Source organism: Phyllobates terribilis, unplaced genomic scaffold, assembly GCF_046119375.1.
Source record: "Phyllobates terribilis strain yellow unplaced genomic scaffold, ASM4611937v1 Scaffold_4__5_contigs__length_816908805, whole genome shotgun sequence".
In the NCBI taxonomy this organism is placed as follows: domain Eukaryota; kingdom Metazoa; phylum Chordata; class Amphibia; order Anura; family Dendrobatidae; genus Phyllobates; species Phyllobates terribilis.
This window is the reverse complement of record NW_027362764.1, coordinates 810280683-810301667: the sequence shown is the minus strand read 5'-3', so window position 1 is coordinate 810301667 and position 20985 is coordinate 810280683. Positions and strand designations below refer to the sequence as shown.

At 53.7% G+C, this 20985-nt stretch overlaps 1 protein-coding gene across 1 annotated transcript in view; it reads right to left on the bottom strand.

Annotated features, from left to right (window-relative positions):
• Positions 1-20985, bottom strand: part of LOC141266131 (TBC1 domain family member 20-like) — a 37194-nt gene that overhangs the window by 6818 nt on the left and 9391 nt on the right. The window contains exons 2-7 of the mRNA XM_073680093.1: positions 11313-11501; positions 10784-10864; positions 8376-8562; positions 8203-8304; positions 7857-7998; positions 1493-1677 (exon numbers count right to left, since the gene is read on the bottom strand). Of these exons, the coding sequence (XP_073536194.1) occupies positions 1493-1677; positions 7857-7998; positions 8203-8304; positions 8376-8562; positions 10784-10864; positions 11313-11501 (886 nt within the window). The remainder of the gene's footprint in view (positions 1-1492; positions 1678-7856; positions 7999-8202; positions 8305-8375; positions 8563-10783; positions 10865-11312; positions 11502-20985) is intronic.

The window sequence follows — 20985 nt, the reverse complement described above, 5'->3', positions numbered from 1 at the left end:
GAATCAGAGAGAGTGTGCTCACATCAGTCTATTCACAGAGAGGGATCAGAGCGAGTGCACTCACATCAGTCTGTGCCCAGAGAGGGATCAGAGCGAGCGCGCTCACATCAGTCCATTCACAGAGAGGGATCAGAGCGAGCGTGCTCACATCAGTCCATTCACAGAGAGGGAGCAGAGCGAGCGTGCTCACATCAGTCTGTGCACAGAGAGGGATCAGAGCGAGCGTGCTCACATCAGTCTGTGCCCAAAGAGGGATCAGAGCGAGTGCGCTCACATCAGTCCATTCACAGAGAGGGATCAGAGCGAGCGTGCTCACATCAGTCCATTCAGAGAGAGGGAGCAGAGCGAGGGTGCTCACATCAGTCTGTGCACAGAGAGGGATCAGAGCGAGCGCGCTCACATCAGTCCATTCACAGAGAGGGATCAGAGAGAGTGTGCTCACATCAGTCTATTCACAGAGAGGGATCAGAGCGAGCGCGCTCACATCAGTCCATTCACAGAGAGGGATCAGAGCGAGCGTGCTCACATCAGTCCATTCACAGAGAGGGAGCAGAGCGAGCGTGCTCACATCAGTCCATTCACAGAGAGGGAGCAGAGCGAGCGTGCTCACATCAGTCTGTGCACAGAGAGGGATCAGAGCGAGCGTGCTCACATCAGTCTGTGCCCAGAGAGGGATCAGAGCGAGAGCGCTCACATCAGTCCATTCACAGAGAGGGATCAGAGCGAGCGTGCTCACATCAGTCTGTGCACAGAGAGGGATCAGAGCGAGCGCGCTCACATCAGTCCATTCACAGAGAGGGATCAGAGAGAGTGTGCTCACATCAGTCCATTCACAGAGAGGGATCAGAGAGAGTGTGCTCACATCAGCCCGTGCACAGAGAGGGAGCAGAGCGAGCGCGCTCACATCAGCCCGTGCACAGAGAGGGATCAGAGCGAGCGTGCTCACATCAGTCCATTCACAGAGAGGGATCAGAGAGAGTGTGCTCACATCAGTCCATTCACAGAGAGGGATCAGAGCGAGCGCGCTCACATCAGCCCGTGCACAGAGAGGGATCAGAGCGAGCGTGCTCACATCAGTCTGTGCACAGAGAGGGATCAGAGCGAGCGCGCTCACATCAGTCCATTCACAGAGAGGGATCAAAGAGAGCGTGCTCACATCAGTCCATTCACAGAGAGGGAGCAGAGCGAGCGTGCTCACATCAGTCCATGCACAGAGAAGGATCAGAGCGAGCGCGCTCACATCAGCCCGTGCACAGAGAGGGATCAGAGCGAGCGTGCTCACATCAGTCTGTGCACAGAGAGGGATCAGAGCGAGCGTGCTCACATCAGTCTGTGCACAGAGAGGGATCAGAGCGAGCGCGCTCACATCAGTCCATGCACAGAGAAGGATCAGAGCGAGTGCGCTCACATCAGTCCATGCACAGAGAAGGATCAGAGCGAGTGCGCTCACATCAGTCCATGCACAGAGAAGGATCAGAGCGTCCATGCCCACCTCTTCAGCCGCTGTAGAGACGTCTGCCGCTCCAGTTCAGACGGGGGGTGACTCCTGAACAAGCTGAGAGTGCTGGAAATCAGCGTCTCATATGGGAAATTGGTGGGGATCTGGGAGAGGAGCTGATGGACGCTGGGCAGGTCGCAGTCTCCCTGGAGGACCTCCGTCTCCCGCATCAGAACCATCTGTGGACAGAACACGACATACGAGTCATGTGACCCCCAAACTCCATACACCCCAATAACCCCCACCCCCGAACATCCCAGTACCTGTGCAACACAACACACAGGGGACGACCTCATCCATACACCCCAATAACCCCCACCCCCGAACACCCCAGTACCTGTGAAGCACAACACACAGGGACGACCTCATCCATACACCCCAATAACCCCCACCCCCGAGCATCCCAGTACCTGTGCAGCACAACACACAGGGGACGACCTCATCCATACACCCCAATAACCCCCACCCCCGAACACCCCAGTACCTGTGAAGCACAACACACAGGGACGACCTCATCCATACACCCCAATAACCCCCACCCCCGAGCATCCCAGTACCTGTGCAGCACAACACACAGGGGGCGACCTCATCCATACACCCCAATAACTCCCACCCCCGAACACCCCAGTACCTGTGAAGCACAATACACAGGGGGCGACCTCATCCATACACCCCAATAACCCCCACCCCCGAACACCCCAGTACCTGTGAAGCACAACACACAGGGACGACCTCATCCATACACCCCAATAACCCCCACCCCCGAGCATCCCAGTACCTGTGCAGCACAACACACAGGGGACGACCTCATCCATACACCCCAATAACCCCCACCCCCGAACACCCCAGTACCTGTGAAGCACAACACACAGGGACGACCTCAGCCATACACCCCAATAACCCCCACCCCCGAGCATCCCAGTACCTGTGAAGCACAACACACAGGTACGACCTCATCCATACACCCCAATAAACCCCACCCCCGAGCATCCCAGTACCTGTACAGCACAACACACAGGGGGCGACCTCATCCATACACCCCAATAACCCCCACCCCCGAGCATCCCAGTACCTGTGCAGCACAACACACAGGGACGACCTCATCCATACACCCCAATAACCCCCACCCCCGAGCATCCCAGTACCTGTGAAGTACAACACACAGGGACGACCTCATCCATACACCCCAATAACCCCCACCCCCGAACACCCCAGTACCTGTGCAGCACAACACACAGGGGGCGACCTCATCCATACGCCCCAATAACCCCCACCCCCGAGCACCCCAGTACCTGTGAAGCACAACACACAGGTACGACCTCATCCATACGCCCCAATAACCCCCACCACCGAGCACCCCAGTACCTGTGCAGGACAATACACAGGGGGCGACCTTATCCATAAGCCCCAATAACCCTCACCCCCAGCACCCCAGTACTTGTGAAGCACAACACACAGGTACGACCTCATCCATACACCCCAATAACCCCCACCCCCGAGCATCCCAGTACCTGTGAAGCACAACACACAGGGACGACCTCATCCATACACCCCAATAACCCCCACCCCCGAACACCTCAGTACCTGTGCAGGACAATACACAGGGGGCGACCTCATCCATACGCCCCAATAACCCCCACCCCCGAGCACCCCAGTACCTGTGAAGCACAACACACAGGGGGCGACCTCATCCATACACCCCAGTAACCCCCACCCCCGAGCACCCCAGTACCTGTGCAGCACAACACACCTGGGGCGACCTCATCCATACACCCCAATAACCCCCACCTCCGAGCACCCCAGTACCTGTGCAGGACAATACACAGGGGGCGACCTTATCCATAAGCCCCAATAACCCCCACCCCCAGCACCCCAGTACTTGTGAAGCACAACACACAGGTACGACCTCATCCATACACCCCAATAACCCCCACCCCCGAGCATCCCAGTACCTGTGAAGCACAACACACAGGGACGACCTCATCCATACACCCCAATAACCCCCACCCCCGAACACCTCAGTACCTGTGCAGGACAATACACAGGGGGCGACCTCATCCATACGCCCCAATAACCCCCACCCCCGAGCACCCCAGTACCTGTGCAGCACAACACACAGGGGGCGACCTCATCCATACACCCCAGTAACCCCCACCCCCGAGCACCCCAGTACCTGTGCAGCACAACACACCTGGGGCGACCTCATCCATAGACCCCAATAACCCCCACCTCCGAGCACCCCAGTACCTGTGCAGCACAACACACAGGTACGACCTCATCCATACGCCCCAATAACCCCCACCCCTGAGCACCCCAGTACCTGTGCAGGACAATACACAGGGGGCGACCTTATCCATAAGCCCCAATAACCCCCACCCCCAGCACCCCAGTACTTGTGAAGCACAACACACAGGTACGACCTCATCCATACACCCCAATAACCCCCACCCCCGAGCATCCCAGTACCTGTGAAGCACAACACACAGGGACGACCTCATCCATACACCCCAATAACCCCCACCCCCGAACACCTCAGTACCTGTGCAGGACAATACACAGGGGGCGACCTCATCCATACGCCCCAATAACCCCCACCCCCAGCACCCCAGTATTGTGAAGCACAACACACAGGTACGACCTCATCCATACACCCCAATAACCCCCACCCCCGAGCATCCCAGTACCTGTGAAGCACAACACACAGGGACGACCTCATCCATACACCCCAATAACCCCCACCCCCGAACACCTCAGTACCTGTGCAGGACAATACACAGGGGGCGACCTCATCCATACGCCCCAATAACCCCCACCCCCGAGCACCCCAGTACCTGTGCAGCACAACACACAGGGGGCGACCTCATCCATACACCCCAGTAACCCCCACCCCCGAGCACCCCAGTACCTGTGCAGCACAACACACCTGGGGCGACCTCATCCATACACCCCAATAACCCCCACCTCCGAGCACCCCAGTACCTGTGCAGCACAACACACAGGTACGACCTCATCCATACGCCCCAATAACCCCCACCCCCGAGCACCCCAGTACCTGTGCAGCACAATACACAGGGGACGACCTCATCCATACATCCCAATAACCCTCACCCCCGAGCACCCCAGTACCTGTACAGCACAATACACAGGGGACGACCTCATCCATACATCCCAATAACCCTCACCCCCAAGCATCCCAGTACCTGTACAGCACAACACACAGGGGGCGACCTCATCCATACACCCCAATAACCCCCACCCCCGAGCATCCCAGTACCTGTGCAGCACAACACACAGGGACGACCTCATCCATACACCCCAATAACCCCCACCCCCGAGCATCCCAGTACCTGTGAAGTACAACACACAGGGACGACCTCATCCATACACCCCAATAACCCCCACCCCCGAGCACCCCAGTACCTGTGCAGCACAACACACAGGGACGACCTCATCCATACACCCCAATAACCCCCACCCCCGAGCATCCCAGTACCTGTGCAGCACAACACACAGGGACGACCTCATCCATACACCCCAATAACCCCCACCCCCGAGCACCCCAGTACCTGTGAAGCACAACACACAGGTACGACCTCATCCATACGCCCCAATAACCCCCACCACCGAGCACCCCAGTACCTGTGCAGGACAATACACAGGGGGCGACCTTATCCATAAGCCCCAATAACCCTCACCCCCAGCACCCCAGTACTTGTGAAGCACAACACACAGGTACGACCTCATCCATACACCCCAATAACCCCCACCCCCGAGCATCCCAGTACCTGTGAAGCACAACACACAGGGACGACCTCATCCATACACCCCAATAACCCCCACCCCCGAACACCTCAGTACCTGTGCAGGACAATACACAGGGGGCGACCTCATCCATACGCCCCAATAACCCCCACCCCCGAGCACCCCAGTACCTGTGAAGCACAACACACAGGGGGCGACCTCATCCATACACCCCAGTAACCCCCACCCCCGAGCACCCCAGTACCTGTGCAGCACAACACACCTGGGGCGACCTCATCCATACACCCCAATAACCCCCACCTCCGAGCACCCCAGTACCTGTGCAGGACAATACACAGGGGGCGACCTTATCCATAAGCCCCAATAACCCCCACCCCCAGCACCCCAGTACTTGTGAAGCACAACACACAGGTACGACCTCATCCATACACCCCAATAACCCCCACCCCCGAGCATCCCAGTACCTGTGAAGCACAACACACAGGGACGACCTCATCCATACACCCCAATAACCCCCACCCCCGAGCATCCCAGTACCTGTGCAGCACAACACACAGGGACGACCTCATCCATACACCCCAATAACCCCCACCCCCGAGCACCCCAGTACCTGTGAAGCACAACACACAGGTACGACCTCATCCATACGCCCCAATAACCCCCACCACCGAGCACCCCAGTACCTGTGCAGGACAATACACAGGGGGCGACCTTATCCATAAGCCCCAATAACCCTCACCCCCAGCACCCCAGTACTTGTGAAGCACAACACACAGGTACGACCTCATCCATACACCCCAATAACCCCCACCCCCGAGCATCCCAGTACCTGTGAAGCACAACACACAGGGACGACCTCATCCATACACCCCAATAACCCCCACCCCCGAACACCTCAGTACCTGTGCAGGACAATACACAGGGGGCGACCTCATCCATACGCCCCAATAACCCCCACCCCCAGCACCCCAGTACTTGTGAAGCACAACACACAGGTACGACCTCATCCATACACCCCAATAACCCCCACCCCCGAGCATCCCAGTACCTGTGAAGCACAACACACAGGGACGACCTCATCCATACACCCCAATAACCCCCACCCCCGAACACCTCAGTACCTGTGCAGGACAATACACAGGGGGCGACCTCATCCATACGCCCCAATAACCCCCACCCCCGAGCACCCCAGTACCTGTGCAGCACAACACACAGGGGGCGACCTCATCCATACACCCCAGTAACCCCCACCCCCGAGCACCCCAGTACCTGTGCAGCACAACACACCTGGGGCGACCTCATCCATACACCCCAATAACCCCCACCTCCGAGCACCCCAGTACCTGTGCAGCACAACACACAGGTACGACCTCATCCATACGCCCCAATAACCCCCACCCCCGAGCACCCCAGTACCTGTGCAGCACAATACACAGGGGACGACCTCATCCATACATCCCAATAACCCTCACCCCCGAGCACCCCAGTACCTGTGCAGCACAATACACAGGGGACGACCTCATCCATACATCCCAATAACCCTCACCCCCAAGCACCCCAGTACCTGTGCAGCACAATACACAGGGGACGACCTCATCCATACATCCCAATAACCCCCACCCCCGAGCACCCCAGTACCTGTGCAGCAAAAAACACAGGGGGCGACCTCATCCATACGCCCCAATAAACCCCACCCCCGAGCACCCCGGTACCTGTGCAGCACAACACACAGGGGACGACCTCATCCATACACCCCAGTAACCCTCACCCCCGAGCACCCCAGTACCTGTGCAGCACAACACACAGAGGGCGACCTCATCCATACACCCCAGTAACCCCCACCCCCGAGCACCCCGGTACCTGTGCGGCACAACACACAGGGGAAAACCGCATCCATACACCTCAGTAACCCCCACCCTCGAGCACCCAAGTACCTGTGCGGCACAATACACAGAGAGCGACCTCATCCATACACCCCAATAACCCCCACCCCCGAGCACCCCAGTACCTGTGCAGCACAACACACAGGGGGCGACCTCATCCATACACCCCAATAACCCCCACCCCCGAGCACCCAAGTACCTGTGCGGCACAATACACAGGGGGCGACCTCATTCATACATCCCAATAACCCCCATCCCCGAGCACCCCAGTACCTGTGCAGCACGACACACAGGGACGACCTCATCCATACATCCCAATAACCCTCACCCCCGAGCACCCCAGTACCTGTGCAGCAAAAAACACAGGGGGCGACCTCATCCATATACCCCAGTAACCCCCACCCCCGAGCACCACAGTACCTGTGAAGTACAACACACCTGGGGCAACCTCATCCATACATCCCAATAACCCAACCCCTGAGCACCACAGTACTTGTGCAGCACAATACAGGGGGCGACCTCATCCATACATCCCAATAACCCCCACCCCCGAGCACCCCAGTACCTGTGCAGCACAACACACAGGGGGCGACCTCATCCATATAGCCCAGTAACCCCCATCCCCGAGCACCCCAGTACCTGTGCAGCACAACACACAGGGGGCGACCTCATCCATACACCCCAATAACCCCCACCCCCGAACACCCCAGTACCTGTGCGGCACAATACAGAGGGGTTAGGGGATGAGAAGCCAGAAAGAAGTCATATAAACGGAGGACTTGGTGGAAGTCGCTCAGGACGTGTCCATACCAGGTGATCAACCAGCTCAGAGCAAAGATGCAGCCGACCTCCGACCTGCGGGAGACATCACTGATCAGTCGCTGTAACGTTATAGTCTGATACCATCCCGGCCCCGTACAACCGCGACCCTCAACCTCGCTGCTAGGCCCCTGATGTCAGTGCCTGATTATGTGGTCACAGTCCCCAGGGATACGGAGATCACCACCATCTACCCTACATGATGATGGTCTCTACCATCTCGGCCATGAGGCTGCGCACCTCAGAAGGAAGTGGTGCAGGGCAGGGCTCTCGCTCTGGATTAGGGGCATCAGATAGCTCAGCACACTGCGGGTCCGCTCCACCGTGGGGTCCATGAAATCTCTGCCAAAAGTAAAGACAAACATGTCACATCCAGATTGCACCGGCTGTGACGATAAGAAGAGCGCACGTACCGGAGATGATGAGTGGAGAGGGTCTGCAGAATGGCGGTTCCCAAACGAAGGCCAACAGTCAACAGCAGAGTGACGGCTACATCATGGAAGCCCTGGTAATAGTGCAGCTCTGGGTATGAGCGGAGGACGCACAGGATCATGTCTATCAGCTGCTCTTGTAACACACAACGTTCTGCCTCCGCCATTCCTGGAAGCGGTCACAGGGGCAAGATCAAAACAGGCCACCCATAATGGACGAAAGTGTACACTACCCACATAAGACAGTCCTCCACCCGACTACCGACAGCTTACACACACACAAACACACGACAGCCCTCCACCCATCTAATGAGATCCTCCGCCAAACCAACACATACACGACAGCCCTCCACCCAATGAGACCCTCCACCCAACCAACACATACACAACAGCCCTCCACCCAACTAATGAGACCCTCCACCCAACCGACAGCCTACACATATACGACAGCCCTCCACCCAACTAAAGACAGCTTACACACACAAGTGACAGCCCTCCACCCAACTAATGAGACTCTCCGCCCAACCGACAGCCTACATATACACGACAGCCCTCCACCCAATTAATGAGACCCTTCGCCCAATCAACGACAGCCCTCCCCCCCAATTAATGAGATCTTCAGACCAAGCAAGAACAGCCTACATATACATGGCAGCCCTTCACCCGAGCAATAACAGCAAACACATACCCAACAGCCAACAAATGACAGCCTGCACAAACACGAAAGACCTTTATCCGACCAACAGTCTATACATACAGGACAGCCCTGCAACCAACCAACGAGACCCTCTGCTTGACCGACAAGACAGTCCACATAAACTACAGCCCTCTACCCGACAAACAAAACCATCAGCCCAATCAATGACAGCCTACACATATTCAATAGACCTTCACCTGACCAATGAGATGCTACACGACAGCCCTCTACCTAACCAACGAAGCCCTCCACCCAACTAACGAAACCCTCCACCCAACTGACAGCCTACACATATGACAGCCCCATATCTGAGTAATAAGACCCTCCGCCCAACCAACAACAGTCTACACATAACCAATAGCCCTGAACCCAAACAACCAATGAGAGCTTACACATACATGACGGAATTCCAACCAGACTAACGAGACCATACACATACAAGACAGCCCTCCACTCGGCCATTCAGACCCTATACATACATTGCAGCCATCCACCTGACCAAAAAGACCCTATATGTTGAGACCCTATTCATACATAACAGATCTTCACCAGACCAATGAGACCATATACATATATGCCACAAGAACGAGACCCTACACATACATGACAGACCATCACCCAACAAACAACACCATATATAATATATTACACACATGCGCACATCTGCTCTCATCCCAATCAAGGAGACCCTACACATGCAGGATAGACCAACTGTGAAGACCCAGGTCTTCCGTGGGTGTAACGCTACTCACACAACATAGGGTGAGGGTAAAACAGTGCGGCAATACATTATTGAACTACAAAGTGGACAATAAACACACAGAACAGTCCCAGCAAATACCCAAGATGGTGGAACATTACACAGTTTCACCCTCCCAATGAACCGCCTGGGACAGAACAGCTGCGACTTTGGAGACTTTCAGGGCCGACTACCTCAACAAGTGGCCCCCCGCTTCTGGCGGGCCCCCACAGAGAAGAGGTAGTGGCAAGCTTAGGAAGCTAGCAGTCCTTCGAGGTACAAGACCAGGAAACCCGAGGTTCCAAATCTGGCCTCTCCGAGAGTTTCCATGGGGCCAGGCGACTGGTGGGTCCCTCCTAGCAACCCCAAAACAACATATCCATGGGGCCAGGTGACTTCTTCGTCCTCTCCTGGACTCCGCAAAAGTATCCATGGTCTCTCTGATGATCAATGTAGCAGATCCGTATCTTTCCAGTCAGGGCCGGTACCCTTAGACTAGAATCATGTAGAATACAAATCTGTGTCTCTTTAGATGCCATGCAATCCATCTACTTTCCTGAAGGATGTCTCTCATTCTCCTACCAAAGTCTGTCTGAATCTCTGTCCCAAGCACTACAGACATCCCTGTTTTTATTTAGATCTGTGTGAGGTCATCAGGCACAGGTAAGAGGTAAAGATGCAGGGCTCAGCTATTATTGAGCTAATCTATTTACATAGTTGGTATCACAGGGGCTGTTGTAAATAGCTGGCTTTTAGTACAATTAGCATATTAGCAAACAACATTGTTTCCAAGAGGAGACAGCAATCAGGGTTAGACAAATACTGGTCTGACCTTTAAAAATACACAAACAAGTACAAGACAATTTAAACACAATAGTGTATTCTCTTGACTTAACAAATCTAAACATCTGGCTTATTAAGATTTCACTGTGTATCGTCACACCAACTACTTACCTTTAGGAAATCTCTTGAGTGAGCGTCTGACGTCCATCAGCACCTGGTTATAGTCAGGGTGATTGGTGCGGATGGCAGGTCCTAAGGACATAGGAAACAGTGAACATTATATGAATATTACAGAACGTAACCTGATCAGAAGGACCCGGTATGACAAGTGCACCTACTGCTCATTCTGATGTCACAGATTACTCCTCCATGCGCAGTAACCCCTCCACAGAGAAATGCCAACTGCATTCTCCTAGAAATGTCAATAGGTGATATCACAGCTCACCTCCTCCCCCTCTCTGCACAGCGAACTCTAGGTAGATGAAAGAGCGTGCCCACTACACAATCCCAAAGAAATCAATAGTTGGTAGCCCTTTCTGCAACGTGATCTCTGTATATGTGGAATATGGTCACGTTCTGTGGCACGTACACTCCCAAGATATGTCAATAGAGAACTCCCATCTGCCAGTCATAAAGGAAGGACCACCCAAATCCCAGAAATAAGCGGCGACCACAGCTCAAAGGTCACAAGGAGACAAACCTGGTTTGGGGGGCAGACAAAATACATTGATGCTGAGCAATTTTGGCCACACCCTGCGTCGGATCTCCTGACTGAGGAGCCCACCCTCGCTGACCGCGGCTTCCCGCAGGGTCTCCACATCCACAGGGTCACAAGTCAGTGCTTCATGAATCAGAGCAGACTTCTGCTTACGCCAAGACAAACTGTGCCCTGCAGGGAAAATCACAAGGACGGAGCGAAGCTTATTAGATCACATATATATTATCTTATTATATCATATACATTATACGTCATTGCACTACTCTATTCTTTATTATACACATTTCCTTTCCTTCCCCTCTTGTGCTCACCTTTTCTCCTCCCAACTCCAGCTCCCTCCAATACTGTGATCTCCCCTCTCTTTTCTCCTGTACTGTGCACTCCGCTTCCTCCTGTACTGTGTTTTACCTTTTCTCCTGCAATGCGCTATCCCTTGAACTGTGCTCCCCCTCTCCTGCACTGCGCTCTCCCCTCTCTCCTGCACTGCGCTCGCCCCTCTACCCTGCACTGCGCTCGCCCCTCTACCCTGCACTGCGCTCTCTCCAGGACTGAGCTCTCCTCTCTCTTTCCCCTACACTGAGCTCTCCCCTCTTTCCCCTGCACTGCGCTCTCCCCTCTTTCCCCTGCACTGCGCTCTCCCCACTCTTTCCCCTGCACTGCGCTCTCCCCTTTCCCCTGCACTGCGCCCTCCCCTCTTTCCCCTGCACTGCGCTCTCCCCTCTTTCCCCTGCACTGCGCTCTCCCCACTCTTTCCCCTGCACTGCGCTCTCCCCTCTTTTCCCTGCACTGCGCTCTCCCCACTCTTTCCCCTGCACTGCGCTCTCCCCTTTCCCCTGCACTGCGCCCTCCCCTCTTTCCCCTGCACTGCGCTCTCCCCTCTTTCCCCTGCACTGCGCTCTCCCCTCTCTTTCCCCTGCACTGCACCCTCCCCTCTCTTTCCCCTGCACTGCGCTCTCCCCTCTCTTTCCCCTGCACTGCGCTCTCCCCTCTTTCCCCTGCACTGCGCTCTCCCCTCTCTTTCTCCTGCACTGTGATCTCCCCTGTACTTTGCTCTCCCCTGTACTGTGCTTACCCCTCTCCCCTGTACTGTGCCCTCTCCTGTACTGCGCTCTCCCCTGTACTGTGCTCTCCCCTTTCTCCCTTATACTGTGCTCTGCCCTCTTCTCTGTAATGTGCTCTCCCATCTCCTGTGCTCTCCCCTGTACTGTGAACTCCCCTTTCTCTCTTGTACTGTGCTCTCTCCCTTGTACTGTGCTCGTTCCAGTACTGTACTCTCCCCTGTACTGTGCTCTCCCTAGTATTGTGCTCTCCCCTCTCTCCTGTACTGTGCTCTTCCCTCCGGCCCTATAACATCATTATTATTATTGTGACATGCAGAAGAAATGCTGTTGCTTTAAAAGCATCCAGCAACTAGAGGGGTTAACACAGTCACAGGAGATAGGGAGTGTTTTAGCAGAGCCCCAGGGGGACTGTGGGGAACTTGTTATTGTAGTCCGGCTGAAGCTGAAGAGAAAGGTAGTGTGCTATCTGTATCTGACAGAAGGCAACTGAACAGGATTCAGATCAGGAGAGAAACTAAACCCAGGTCAGATAAACTCCCTGAACTAACAGTGCAGGGTATTATTGGGCAGGAAGATAAGGACTGGAAGAAATTGTGTCACAGGGATCATCTCTCTCATCAAATCCTCCATCTCCATGCAGGATAAAGAATGCTGTGTACTATTGAGTCCTTGTGAAGGAAAAGCCTGTGGTTGTGTATGCATTAAAACTGTGCTGTACTGTGCTACAGGATAATAGACTGTGTACTGCTGTACTAGATCCTGTTGCCCAAAGAGACATTTACATTGCACTGGCCGTGCCTCATTAAATGGTACTGTTTTACCGTTTATGAGGACTCTCGTCAAATGTGTCTAGTTAGCAATTGAATCTGTCCTGTGCCTGAGAGAAGCTGCAGCCTATGGTCACCCTCTCTTTCTCCTGCACTGCACTCTCCCCTCTCTTTCTCCTGCACTGCACTCTCCCCTCTATTTCTGCTGCACTGCACTCTCCCCTCTATTTCTGCTGCACTGCGCTCTCCCCTCTATTTCTGCTGCACTGCGCTCTCCCCTCTATTTCTGCTGCACTGCACTCTCCCCTCTATTTCTGCTGCACTGCGCTCTCCCCTCTATTTCTCCTGCACTGCGCTCTCCCCTCTATTTCTCCTGCACTGCGCTCTCCCCTCTATTTCCCCTGCACTGCGCTCCCCCCTCTATTTCCCCTGCACTGCGCTCCCCCCTCCATTTCTCCTGCACTGCGCTCTCCCCTCTATTTCCCCTGCACTGCGCTCCCCCCTCTATTTCTCCTGCACTGCACTCCCCCTCTATTTCTCCTGCACTGCACTCTCCCTTGTACTGTGCTCTCCCCTCTCTCCTGTACTGTGCTCACCCCTCTCTCCTGTACTGAGCCCTCTCCTGTACTGAGCTCTCCCCTCTCTCCTGTACACCGCTCTCCCCTCTTCCGTGCTCTACCCTCTCTCCTGTACCGCGCTCTCACCTCTCTCCCGTACCGCGCTCTCACCTCTCCCCTGTCGCGTGCTCGGCCCTGTACTCTCCCCTCTTCCCTGTGATCTCCCCTGTACTGTGCTCTGCCCTCTCTCGTGCTCTTCCCTCTCTCCTGTACTGTGGTCTTCACTTTCTCCTGTACTGTGCTCTTCCCTCTTCTCTGTAATGTGCTCTCCTGTACTGTGCTCTCCCCCCTCTCCTGTGCTCTCCCCTCTCCTGTACTCTAATCTGTACTGTATTCTCCCCTATCCTGTTCTCTCCCCTGTACTGTGCTCTCCCCTCTCTCCTATACTGTGCTCTCCCCTCTCTCCTGTACTGTGCTCTCCCTTCTCCCCTGTACTGTGCTCTCCCCTCTCCCCTGTACTGTGCTGTCCCCTGTAATGTGCTCCCTCCTGTACTGTGCTCTCCTCTGTAATGTGTTCTCCCCTCTCTCCTGTAATGTGCTCTCCTGTACTGTGCTCTCCCCTCTCCCGTAATGTGCTCTCCCCTGTAATATGCTCCATCCTGTAATGTGCTCTCCCCTCCATCCTGTAATGTGCTCTCCCCTCCATCCTGTAATGTGCTCTCCCCTCTCTCCTGTACTCTGCTCTTCACTTTCTCCTGTACTGTGCTCTCCCCTGTAATGTGCTCTATCCTGTACTGTGCTCTCCCCTCTCTCTTGTACTGTGCTCTCCCCTGTACTGTGCTCTCCCTTATACTGTGCTCTCCCCCTTATACTGTGCTCTCCCCCTCTCCTGTAATGTGCTCTTCACTTTCTCCTGTACTGTGCTCTCCTGTACTGTGCTCTCCCCTGTACTGTGCTCTCCCCTCTCTTCTGTAATGTGCTCTTCACTTTCTCCTGTACTGTGCTCTCCCCCCTCTCCTGCACTGTGCTCTCTCCTGTACTGTGCTCTCCACTCTCTCCTGTACAGTGCTCTCTCCTTTCTCCCTTATACTGTGCTCTCTCCCTTATACTGTGCTCTCCCTTCTCTCCTGTACTGTGCTCTCCCATATACTGTGCTCTCCCCTCTCTCCTGTAATGTGCTCTCCCCTCTCTCCTGTAATGTGCTCTTCACTTTCTCCTGTACTGTGCTCTCCCCTGTACTGTGCTCTCCCCTTTCTTCCTCATACTGTGCTCTCTCCCTTATACTGTGCTCTCCCATGTACTGTTCTCTCCCTTCTCTCCTGTAATGTGCTCTTCACTTTCTCCTGTAATATGCTCTCCCCTCTTCTCTGTAATGTGCTCTCCTGTACTGTGTTCTCCCCCCTCTCCTGTACTGTGCTCTCCACTCTCTCCTCTACTGTGCTCTCCCCTCTTCGCTGTAATGTGCTCTCCTGTACTGTGCTCTCCCCCCTCTCCTGTGCTCTCCCCTCTCCCCTGTAATGTGCTCTCCTCTCTCCCCTGTACTGTGCTCTCCCCTCTTCTCTGTAATGTGCTCTCCTGTAATGTGCTCCCCCCTCTCCTCTACTGTGCTCTCCCCTGTACTGTATTCTCCCCTGCACTGTGTTCTCCCTCTCCCCTATACTGTGCTCTCCCCTCTATCCTGTACTGTGCTCTCCTCTGTAATGTGTTCTCCCCTCTCCTCTGTACTGTGCTCTCCCCTGTACTGTGCTCTCCCCTGTACTGTGCTCTCCCCTGTACTGTGCTCTCCCCTCTCCTCTGTAATGTGCTCTCCCCTGTACTGTGTTCTCCCCTGTACTGTGCTCTCCCCTGTACAGAGCTCTCCCCTCTCCTGCGTTCTCCCCTGTACTGAGCTCTCCCCGCTCCTGTGTTCTCCCCTCTCCTCTGTAATGTGCTCTCCCCTGTACTGTGTTCTCCCCTGTACTTTGCTCTCCCCTCTCCCCTGTACTGAGCTCTCCCCTGTACTGTGCTCTCCTCTCTCCTGTGTTCTCCCCTCTCCTCTGTAATGTGCTCTCCCCTCTCCTCTGTAATGTGCTCTCCCCTTTCTCCCTTATACTGTGTTCTCTCCCCTGTACTGTGCTCTCCCCTCTATCCTGTACTGTGCTCTCCCCTCTCCTCTGTAATGTGCTCTCCCCTGTACTGTGCTCTCCCCTCTCCTGTGTTCTCCCCTCTCCTGTGTAATGTGCTCTCCCCTCTCCTCTGTAATGTGCTCTCCCCTGTACTGTGCTCTCCCCTCTCCACTGTACTGAGCTCTCCCCTCTCCTGTGTTCTCCCCTCTCCTCTGTAATGTGCTCTCCCCTGTACTGTGTTCTCCCCTGTACTTTGCTCTCCCCTGTACTGAGCTCTCCCCTCTCCTCTGTAATGTGCTCTCCCCTGTACTGTGCTCTCCCCTCTCCTTTGTAATGTGCTCTCCCCTGTACTGTGCTCTCCCCTCTCCTCTGTAATGTAATGTGCTCTCCCCTCTCCTCAGTAATGTGCTCTCCCCAGTACTGTGCTCTCCCCTCTCCTCTGTAATGTGCTCTCCCCTGTACTGTGTTCTCCCCTGTACTGTGCTCTCCCCTCTCCCCTGTACTGAGCTCTCCCCTCTCCTGTGTTCTCCCCTCTCCTCTGTAATGTGCTCTCCCCTGTACTGTGTTCTCCCCTGTACTGAGCTCTCCCCGCTCCTGTGTTCTCCCCTCTCCTCTGTAATGTGCTCTCCCCTGTACTGTGTTCTCCCCTGTACTTTGCTCTCCCCTGTACTGAGCTCTCCCCTCTCCTGTGTTCTCCCCTCTCCTCTGTAATGTGCTCTCCCCTTTCTCCCTTATACTGTGCTCTCTCCCTTATACTGTGTTCTCCCCTGTACTGTGCTTTCCCCTCTCCCCTGTACTGTGCTCTCCCCTGTACTGTGCTCTCCCCTCTATCCTGTACTGTGCTCTCCCCTCTATCCTGTACTGTGCTCTCCCCTCTCTTCTGTAATGTGCTCTACTCTGTAATGTGTTCTTCCCTCTCCTCTGTAATGTGCTCTCCCCTCTCCTCTGTAATGTGCTCTCCCCTGTACTGTGTTCTCCCCTGTACTGAGCTCTCCCCTGTACTGAGCTCTCCCCTCTCCTCTGTAATGTGCTCTCCCCTGTACTGTGTTCTCCCCTGTACTTTGCTCTCCCCTGTACTGAGCTCTCCCCTCTCCTCTGTAATGTGCTCTCCCCTCTCCTCTGTAATGTGCTCTCCCCTGTACTGTGCTCTCCCCTCTCCTGTGTTCTCCCCTCTCCTTTGTAATGTGCTCTCCCCTGTACTGTGCTCTCCCCTCTCCTGTGTTCTCCCCTCTCCTCTGTAATGTGCTCTCCCCTGTACTGTGCTCTCCCCTCTCCTCAGTAATGTGCTCTCCCCTGTACTGCGCTCTCCCCTCTCCTCAGTAATGTGCTCTCCCCTCTCCTGTGTTCTCCCCTCTCCTCTGTAATGTGCTCTCCCCTGTACTGTGTTCTCCCCTGTACTGTGCTCTCCCCTCTCCCCTGTACTGAGCTCTCCCCTCTCCTGTGTTCTCCCCTCTCCTCTGTAATGTGCTCTCCCCTGTACTGTGTTCTCCCCTGTACTGAGCTCTCCCCGCTCCTGTGTTCTCCCCTCTCCTCTGTAATGTGCTCTCCTCTGTAATGTGCTCTCCCCTGTACTGTGTTCTCCCCTGTACTTTGCTCTCCCCTGTACTGTGCTCTCCCCTGTACTGAGCTCTCCCCTCTCCTGTGTTCTCCCCTCTCCTCTGTAATGTGCTCTCCTCTGTAATGTGCTCTCCCCTGTACTGTGTTCTCCCCTGTACTGTGCTCTCCCCTGTACTGTGCTCTCCCCTGTACTGAGCTCTCCCCGCTCCTGTGTTCTCCCCTCTCCTGTGTTCTCCCCTCTCCTCTGTAATGTGCTCTCCCCTGTACTGAGCTCTCCCCTCTCCTGTGTTCTCCCCTCTCCTCTGTAATGTGCTCTCCTCTGTAATGTGTTCTCCCCTGTACTGAGCTCTCCCCTCTCCTCTGTAATGTGCTCTCCCCTGTACTGAGCTCTCCCCTCTCCTCTGTAATGTGCTCTCCCCTGTACTGTGTTCTCCCCTGTACTTTGCTCTCCCCTCTCCTCTGTAATGTGTTCTCCCCTCTATCCTGTACACTCCCTGACAGAAGTGATGTCGCTTATCCATGTTATGTAAATAAAAGCTTATAACCTGACGTTAAATTCATCCGTTGGTTTTATAAATTACTCTTTTGAAAGCTGAAACCCTCCCAAATTTGGTTTTGGTTAAGAAAATAAATTGGCGTCAATGCTGAAATATTGATCATTTAATGAACACAGAATGGTCAGATTTTGGCGAGACAAAAGTTTTGTTCCCAGAGGAAGTAATGTGATATTCAAACAAATAATTATCTTAAAATACAAATATATGTTGTATAACATTGGTGAATGAAGTTGTGGTGCTATTAGAGTCATATTTAATATAGTGTGTGACTTCCATGAGCTTGAAGGACTCCATCCATGCGGTTCAACTATGATTCATACAATTTATTAATGAAGTCATCAGAAATAGCAGAGAATGCGTCTTACATGCCTCCCAGAGGTCATCTAGATTCTTTGGTTTTGTCTTCCAAGCTTCCTCTTTCATTCTACCCCAAACATGCTGAATGATGTTCATGTCTGGTGACTGGGCCGGCCGATCCTTGAGCACCTTCATCTTTTTTGCCTGGAGGAACCTTGTTGTAGAGATGGATGGATGAGATGGAGCACCATCCTGCTGCAGAATTTGACCCCTTTTATGATTTGGAATGTAAGAGGTAGCTAATACTTCTTGATATTTTAGGCTATTGATATTGCCTTCCACCTTGCAATTGTTTCGCACACCCCATACTGAATGTAACCCCAGACCATGATCTTTCCACCACCAAATGTAACTGTTTTCTGGGTGTATTTTGGATCCATACAGGCTCCAGTAGGTCTCCTGCAGTATTTGCGGCGGCTGTGGTGTAATTCTACTGAAGATTCATCAGAGAAATTCACCTTCTGCCACTTTTCCAGCGTCCATCTGTTTAGCTGGCTGTGGGACTTTGGAAATGCCACACGGTTTTTTATTTGCCTTTTGGTTAGTGCTGGCTTCTGGGCACTGATTCGACCATTGACGCCATTTCGAGACAGAATCCTACAAACTGTTCTAGTTGACACAGGGACTTGAGGTGACCAGGCCTGTTGGAGCTCTGCTGTGGTGGAAAAGGGGCTTGCTTTGGATTTTCTAACCAACAAACGTTCCTCCTGAGCAGTTGTCTTGCGGGGTCTGCCGGACCTGGGCTTGTCACACACATCTCCAGTCTCTTCAAATCTTTTTTTAATTCTTTGTACTTGACGCTGAGACACATTAAAAGGTGCCATCCACCTCTGCAGTGGATCTGGTCTTCAGCCTCTTGATAATCAAGGCTTTGGTCGCAGGGTGGATTTTTGGCATGTTGTCAGTGTTATGATCTGCAACATAAACTAAGGAAAGATAGGGGAAAGCTGTCCCTACAGTAAGACTAAGCTGAATCCCTAAGATGTAGCGGGATGCCTGTTCCTTGTGAACAGACCCGCCTTAGACCTCGTTTAGTCTGAACGAAGACCTATAGGATTAAGGGAGGGGTCACTAAATGAACTAAGGACTGGGACAAAAATGGGACACCTCCTAAACAGAAGATGTTGCAGAGCACAAAAGACAAACTGACAAAAAGTACTAGAGGTCCCAGAGGACCAAGCAAACTAAACAGAGATAGGCACCGAAGCACCTGGCTAGAGAGACAGTCAAACAACACTAAAGTCCAGCAAGGGCAGAAGGGCGGAGCTGGAATATAAAGGCAGATGGTCACGTGACCGCAAAACACAAGACGGAAAAAACTAACAGGAGGGTTCTAACAGTCAGAGCTCAAGTTGCAGTTCAAGTGAAGGTCTGGGGTGCTGGGTTTCTTTTTACACACACCCACTAATTAACCGATCATTTCCTGAGCACTGGTGAGGATGTAAACTAGGATTGGGTGCATTATATGACCAGGCAACAAAACTTTTGTCTTGTCAAAAATCTGACCATTTTGTGTTCATTAAATGATCAATATTTCAGCATTGATGCAGATTTATTTTCTTAACCGAAACCAAATTTGGGAGGGTTTCAGCTTTCAAAAGAGTAATTTATAAAACCAATGGATGAATTTAATGTCCGGTTATAAGCTTTTATTTACAATACATACATGAGCGACATAACTTCTGTCAGGGAGTGTACTGTGCTCTCTCCTGTACTGTGCTCCCTCCTGTACTGTGCTCTCCCCTCTCTCCTGTACTGTGCTCTCTCCTGTACTGTGCTCCCTCCTCTCTCCTGTACTGTGCTCCCTCCTGTACTGTGCTCTCTCCTGTACTGTGCTCTCCCCTCTCTCCTGTACTGTGCTCTCTCCTGTACTGTGCTCCCTCCTGTACTGTGCTCTCCCCTCTCTCCTGTACTGTGCTCCCTCCTGTACTGTGCTCTCCCCTCTCTCCTGTACTGTGCTCTCTCCTGTACTGTGCTCCCTCCTGTACTGTGCTCTCCCCTCTCTCCTGTACTGTGCTCTCTCCTGTACGGTGCTCCCTCCTGTACTGTGCTCTCCCCTCTCTCCTGTACTGTGCTCTCTCCTGTACGGTGCTCCCTCCTGTACTGTGCTCTCCCCTCTCTCCTGTACTGTGCTCTCTCCTGTACGGTGCTCCCTCCTGTACTGTACTCTCCCCTCTCTCCTGTACTGTGCTCTCCCCTCTCTCCTGTACTGTGCTCTCTCCTGTACGGTGCTCCCTCCTGTACTGTGCTCTCCCCTCTCTCCTGTACTGTGCTCTCTCCTGTACTGTGCTCCGTCCTGTACTGTGCTCTCCCCTCTCTCCTGCACTGTACTCTCGCCTGTACTGTGCTCTTCCCTCTCCTGTGCTCTCCAGTTTTGTGCTCTTCCCTCTCTCCTGCACTGTGCTCTCCCCTGCGGCCCTATGACATCATTATTATTATTGTGACATGCAGAAGAAATGCTGTTGCTTTAAAAGCATCCAGCAACTAGAGGGGTTAGCACAGTCACAGGAGATAGGGAGTGTTTTAGCAGAGCCCCAGGGGGACTGTGGGGAACTTGTTATTGTAGTCCGGCTGAAGCTGAAGAGAAAGGTAGTGTGTTATCTGTATCTGACAGAAGGCAACTGAACAGGATTCAGATCAGGAGAGAAACTAAACCCAGGTCAGATAAACTCCCTGAACTAACAGTGCAGAGTA